The sequence below is a fragment of the Trypanosoma rangeli genome (genome assembly GCF_003719475.1).
Source record: "Trypanosoma rangeli strain AM80 chromosome Unknown Tra_15.4_contig_00644, whole genome shotgun sequence".
NCBI lineage: Eukaryota > Euglenozoa > Kinetoplastea > Trypanosomatida > Trypanosomatidae > Trypanosoma > Trypanosoma rangeli.
In genome coordinates, this window is record NW_021706394.1 from 1 (window position 1) to 4,908 (window position 4,908).

General features: G+C 53.4%; 7 protein-coding genes across 7 annotated transcripts in view, besides 1 other annotated feature; all 7 read right to left on the minus strand.

Annotated features, from left to right (window-relative positions):
* TraAM80_09661 (uncharacterized protein) lies at positions 1-664 on the minus strand (the record flags this gene model as incomplete). The annotated part of the gene is made up of 1 exon (XM_029386329.1): positions 1-664. A coding segment is annotated over one exon (664 nt), but the record flags the coding sequence as incomplete, so codon positions are not given.
* A 139-nt stretch (positions 665-803) lies between these two features.
* On the minus strand, positions 804-1,175 carry TraAM80_09662 (uncharacterized protein; the record flags this gene model as incomplete). Its single annotated transcript, XM_029386330.1, has 1 exon — positions 804-1,175. The coding sequence occupies one exon, from the start codon at positions 1,173-1,175 to the stop codon at positions 804-806; it is 372 nt and encodes a 123-aa protein (XP_029233795.1).
* Positions 1,176-1,316: 141 nt separating this feature from the next.
* Positions 1,317-1,886, minus strand: TraAM80_09663 (uncharacterized protein; the record flags this gene model as incomplete). Its single annotated transcript, XM_029386331.1, has 1 exon — positions 1,317-1,886. One exon carries the CDS (start codon positions 1,884-1,886, stop codon positions 1,317-1,319), a length of 570 nt encoding a protein of 189 aa, XP_029233796.1.
* A 124-nt stretch (positions 1,887-2,010) lies between these two features.
* Positions 2,011-2,370, minus strand: TraAM80_09664 (uncharacterized protein; the record flags this gene model as incomplete). Its single annotated transcript, XM_029386332.1, has 1 exon — positions 2,011-2,370. The coding sequence occupies one exon, from the start codon at positions 2,368-2,370 to the stop codon at positions 2,011-2,013; it is 360 nt and encodes a 119-aa protein (XP_029233797.1).
* A 371-nt stretch (positions 2,371-2,741) lies between these two features.
* Positions 2,742-2,763: a microsatellite.
* A 141-nt stretch (positions 2,764-2,904) lies between these two features.
* Positions 2,905-3,693, minus strand: TraAM80_09665 (type IB topoisomerase small subunit; the record flags this gene model as incomplete). The annotated part of the gene is made up of 1 exon (XM_029386333.1): positions 2,905-3,693. The coding sequence occupies one exon, from the start codon at positions 3,691-3,693 to the stop codon at positions 2,905-2,907; it is 789 nt and encodes a 262-aa protein (XP_029233798.1).
* A 763-nt stretch (positions 3,694-4,456) lies between these two features.
* Positions 4,457-4,837, minus strand: TraAM80_09666 (uncharacterized protein; the record flags this gene model as incomplete). Its single annotated transcript, XM_029386334.1, has 1 exon — positions 4,457-4,837. The coding sequence occupies one exon, from the start codon at positions 4,835-4,837 to the stop codon at positions 4,457-4,459; it is 381 nt and encodes a 126-aa protein (XP_029233799.1).
* A 5-nt stretch (positions 4,838-4,842) lies between these two features.
* The window catches only part of TraAM80_09667 (uncharacterized protein), a gene marked incomplete at both ends in the record, with an annotated part of 1,194 nt that continues 1,128 nt past the window's right edge, over positions 4,843-4,908 (minus strand). Inside the window, one exon of the mRNA XM_029386335.1 lies at positions 4,843-4,908. This exon is cut by the window's right edge and continues 1,128 nt beyond it. Coding sequence (XP_029233800.1) covers positions 4,843-4,908 — 66 coding nt within the window.

Sequence of the window (4,908 nt, forward strand, 5' to 3'; positions counted from 1 at the left end):
GGAACTGCTTTCTCTCTTCAGCCAACAACTTACTGCGGGTGCGGCGGACGCGTTCGACACGTTCCCCCCGCCGCTGCTCAAAGAAGTCATGACGCAACTTCGCGAGGTCTTGCGGCACTCCCACCCCCATGAAATCTGTCACCTTGCGCGGCAGCAACTCGGTCGGATCCACTTCCTCAATGCGGCAGGCCTTCAGACTTCTGGGGCTGTTCAGCACGCCTTTGACTCTTGGCGCTCGCTCAAAGTTGTCCAGCGACACAACGACCGTGCGACCCTCCCCATTCATCGTGGCTCTGTTCAGCGGGTCCGACGGCGGTTTAAAGAGACGATGATTATGATTAGGTTGAAATCGACGCTCAGCGGCCGTTGCCTCCGGCGACTCCGCCGACACTGGCTGCACGGGAGGAGGCGAGCCTCCTCTGTGCGTGGTGGCTGGCGGTTGCTTCACCGCAGTCTCCGCGGCGGTGACGTTGGCGGCGGTGACGTTAGCGGCGGTTAGGTTGGCGGCGTTGTCCACAGTCGGCGACCCGTCCGCTGGTCCCCCATATTTGTGGTGGGATATTAATTTTGTGTGCATCTCTGCCAGAAAGCACGCGTGCGTGTGCGTGTGCGTGTGTGGAGAGTGCAGTGTTGAGGAGAGACGGAGAAAAAGGGCGAGGGCCATGCGAGACGACGGAGAACAACACGCAAACGCAAGCAGAAAACAAAAAAGAACTTACGGTGCCGTGAGAACCATGTAAAAAATGTGGGGATGAAATACGTCCACAGGCGACTGCGCCGCTGACGGAGACTTGACAGAGTCCTCAGTGATGCAGCCATATGTGGGGACTGAGGGCAAAAACAACAATAAAATAAAAGTAAAAACAAAAAAACTTAATACCGAGGGAAGTATGCCCGGGTCGTGAAGTGGTGGTGGAGAGGGGCAATTGCAGTGTTGGTGCCACCCACTGCTGTCGATGATGGCTGTGTTTCTTGCCACTTTCCTCTAAGGGGGCAGAGGCTCCTGCAACGCGGCAGCCCTCCATCGCATGTGAGAGCGGTGGGTGGGGTTGCAGCCACACAGCCAGTAGCAACCCCACCGGCGTCAGCACAAGCGCAATGACACAAATGTCGCACACGCGTCCGCGTCCTTGACACCCCGTTTCTGGCCTCGTCAAGGCCCTTGAATAGAGCATGGGGATCGCCAGTGCGGTGGAGTCGTGAGGAGGGGTACGTGCCGCAAAGCCATAAAGGCGTCGGCGCCACAAAGTAGAGAAAGTGATGATAAGGGTTCCTCTTTCAACGGCTGCCCGCCGGTGTTTACGTCTCGTCGTGGCTTATGAGACCGCTGTCAAGGCCGTCGTGCAGTAAAACACACAACGCGTTGCACGTTCGTTTAGCCACCCCCCCCCCACGCACAAGCCTTCAATGAAGCGGATCCACAGATCCACCTGTCGGCAGCCCCTGAACCAAGCACCCGTGGCAGGGAAAACACCGGCAGCAGTACCTTTGGTATCGGCATGCTGGGAACGAGCAACATCGCCACGGTAAAAAAAGGCGGCGCAGAGAGCCCCACTGACGTTCATAAATACCTCCACAAGGAGAAGAAGTAGAAAAACAAATAATAATAATAATAAAATCATGTCAAAATCAACGTAAAACATCTTCACGGGATGTCTCTGCAGGAGAAAGGCGTCTTCCGGACGCTGGAGTTCCTCCAGCTTTCCCCCGTGTAGTGGCGCACGCGGCACTTGAGCATGCGGTACGGCGGCAAATTTCACAGCAGGAGATTCATTCTGCCAAACCCAAAGACAGTAATAATCAGAAAAGCAGCTGCAATTCGTGTACTTACCAAAGAGAAAGCACATGTAACTCGTTGATGGAACGGAGCTTCCGAGCCCAGCCATCTGCCTTCAGCAGTCCAATGACGCAGCCACAGTTTCATAAAAACCACGCAGTCAGGGCTACATAACCAACGTCAAGCCAAACGTGGTGCGACAAATGTTCCTCAGGGAGCAGAAGACCGATCAGCTAATGACACCTCCCGTCACTTGTCCCCAAAAAGTCATCGCAATGAGGAGTGTTTCCAGGTGAACACACCAACAAAAAAAGAAGGCCAACGGAAACGTACAACATTGGCTTAGGTCCGGTAAAAACATATAAAACATCATACGGAAGCAAAAACTGCCCCATCATCAAACCCACCGCGGCGGTGGCGATGAGCTCCCTCCGCGAAAAGCCGTGACGCTCCTGGATGAAGGCGCCAACCGCCCCAACCCCAAACATGATGGAGATAAATGTGCCGACAAGCAACCCTGGAACCGACAGCCTGAAGTGATGAAGCTCGTTGACGCAGACTTGCCGTGCATCTCTTCCTGCCGCAGGGAACATTCACCGGGGCTTTCGCGCATTCGTTTCTTGGTGCAGGTGGAGGTTGCTCTGTAAGGCTACCCCTCCTCCTCCTTTCTGGCTTCGCCGTGTTTTCATGCTTCTGGGTGATGTCCTCCCTCAGGTTCGCAAATGTATAAACAAAAAGAAACGGAGTAATACATATTGTTGGAAACTTGCTGCGGAGGAGAGGGCGTGACGCAAAAGGCACAACAGTTAGTTTCCCAGACACCGCCTTACCGCTCTCGCACCACGCGTGTGCGACAAACCTGGCAACGAGCAGTCGTCATAGTTTCAGTATTTCCATCCTGGACACAAATATGAACGTTTTTTTTACTTTTTATCTTCGGTTGTACCTTTTTTTATATATATGTAAAAAAGAAAAAAAGAAAAAAAGGTTCTTCGTGGGACGAGAAAGACCGCCAAAACGAACTTTACCCACTCCCCCCACACCACAACAACAAAAAAAAGGAGGGATCGGGCAGCTGCGCCACAGCCATCGTAAAGACATCAATAAATACGTATCCATTTTGGATATCAAAACGAAAAGTTCTCTGCCCCCATGGCCCACGGGAACTTTTTTTGAAGTGTGGCGGAAAATATTTTTCCTATCGGCACGCTGTGCTCCCTTGCCCACGAGCACACGATGCGGGGGTCAATGTAGTTGACCTTGCTGGTGCCCAGCGACACTGCCTTGTTATCGTCCTTGATGCGGATCATGTTCTCCTCGCGATTCAAGCGTTCCTCGTAGCGCTGCAGTGCATGCTCCATATTTTTAGGGAAGGACCGCACAATCGGCGGACGCGGTGGTGGCCCAACAGGTGCCACTTCCTCCGGTTCCTCGTCCACCTTATTCTCGACGCAGTCGCCGACAAGACCCTTCGCCTTTGCAATCTGAAACAGCGTGGGCTCGTCGCTGCTGCAGCTGTTCGTAGAGGACGAAGAACTTCCGTCCTCATCTCCGCTGCTTCGGCTGCTTTCACTGCTGCTACTCTGGCTGCTGCTGCTGCTGCTGTCGTAATCACTACCACTGTCGCTGTCGCTGTCGCTGCCGCTTTCCGAAAGCGCTCGCCCCCGCCTTTTGAGCTCTTCCGGCCTTGGCCTCTTGGAGACACTTGCAAGTCCGAGCACCGTCACATCCTCGTCGTCCTCGTCACTGTCCCTTTTCCGTTTCGAAACAGGAGCCTTCTTTGATGCCAGCTGAGCAAGCGGTGGCCTAGGCAACACGTAAGGCATTTTTACCGACACCTTCACTGGGGGATGAGCAGCTGGCGGCGTTGGCACCCCAGCAACAGGTGGCGCCTTCTGCGACGTCACGTCAGCCATTTTTTCGCTTCTCTTTTTTTGTGTTTTATCGTCGCGCAATCATGTCCAGAAGGAAAAAACAAGATAGATGGGATGCAAAGTTAAATGACCCTGCAAGGCGCAGACTGAGAGAGTGCATGTGGCCAAAGTAAGCCCCCCCAAGGCAAAGAGCAAAGTCAGGTTAAGCGTGCAAAACACACGGAGCGAGCAAATTGCATTCCAGAAAAAAAAAATAATAATAAAGCCACTCCCGGCCCATCCCATTCTACTCTCACAACGTTCACGGCAGGTCCATACGCACGGGATGAGTGTGAGACGCATTCCCACACCCTGCCAGAAGACGACGTTGGGCCGGTTTCATCTAGGACGCACACACAGTCATAGGTGACCATGACAGACATGCTCCTAGCTTAATCACATGCCACACATCCACTTGCTGTGTCGCAGGTGCTCGCTACGAGTGGATCGAGGGCCCATTCCCACTATACAATCACGAAGCCACATCAGCCACCACCCCACACGCGCGGATCCCCAGACCCAGTAATACAAAAATAAATAAAACCTAAATGCACTTTTCCAAACTCCACGCACAGCTCCACAGCTCCACAGCGGCAGCAGCAACGCACTCTACTTCAGCACAGAACGGAAGATAGATGACTGGGGCGCAATAGCCAAAATTCCGGATTTCGCATCATCACCTGACGGGAGGAACTGCGCTACTACATCAGTTAGGAGAGTGCTTTAAGAGAAAGCGAAAAACCTTACCACCTCTTATAGGAATATCCTAGCAGTGAGACTCTGGGTACACAGAATTCCCACGCAACGCAGTCCTATCACTTCCGCGCAATTCCCGCCGAAATTGTCGTTCCTCATCAATGCGTCTCTGTCGCTCACGAATCATAATCATCTGCTCCTCTCGCTTTATTCGCAGACAGTTGATGGACGTGTTTCTCTTGTACTCCTTCTCCACTATGTTCCGCATGGACTGCTTTAGTTTTTTCAGCTGTTTTTGAATGAACTCCTGCTCCCGATGCTCCTCTTCAACCTCCACACGATGTCTGGCCTCGGCGATTCGCTGCTCACGCTCCTCGATCCTCTCAAGCATGGCCACTTCCTTCTCCGTGGGTGGACGATGCTCGCTGATGGCGCGGCTGTAGATCATCATGGCAGCTACCGACGTGGAGCGACTCTCAGGCCTGCGCGCCGTGGACCTCGCGTGGACGGAAGGAGAGTTCC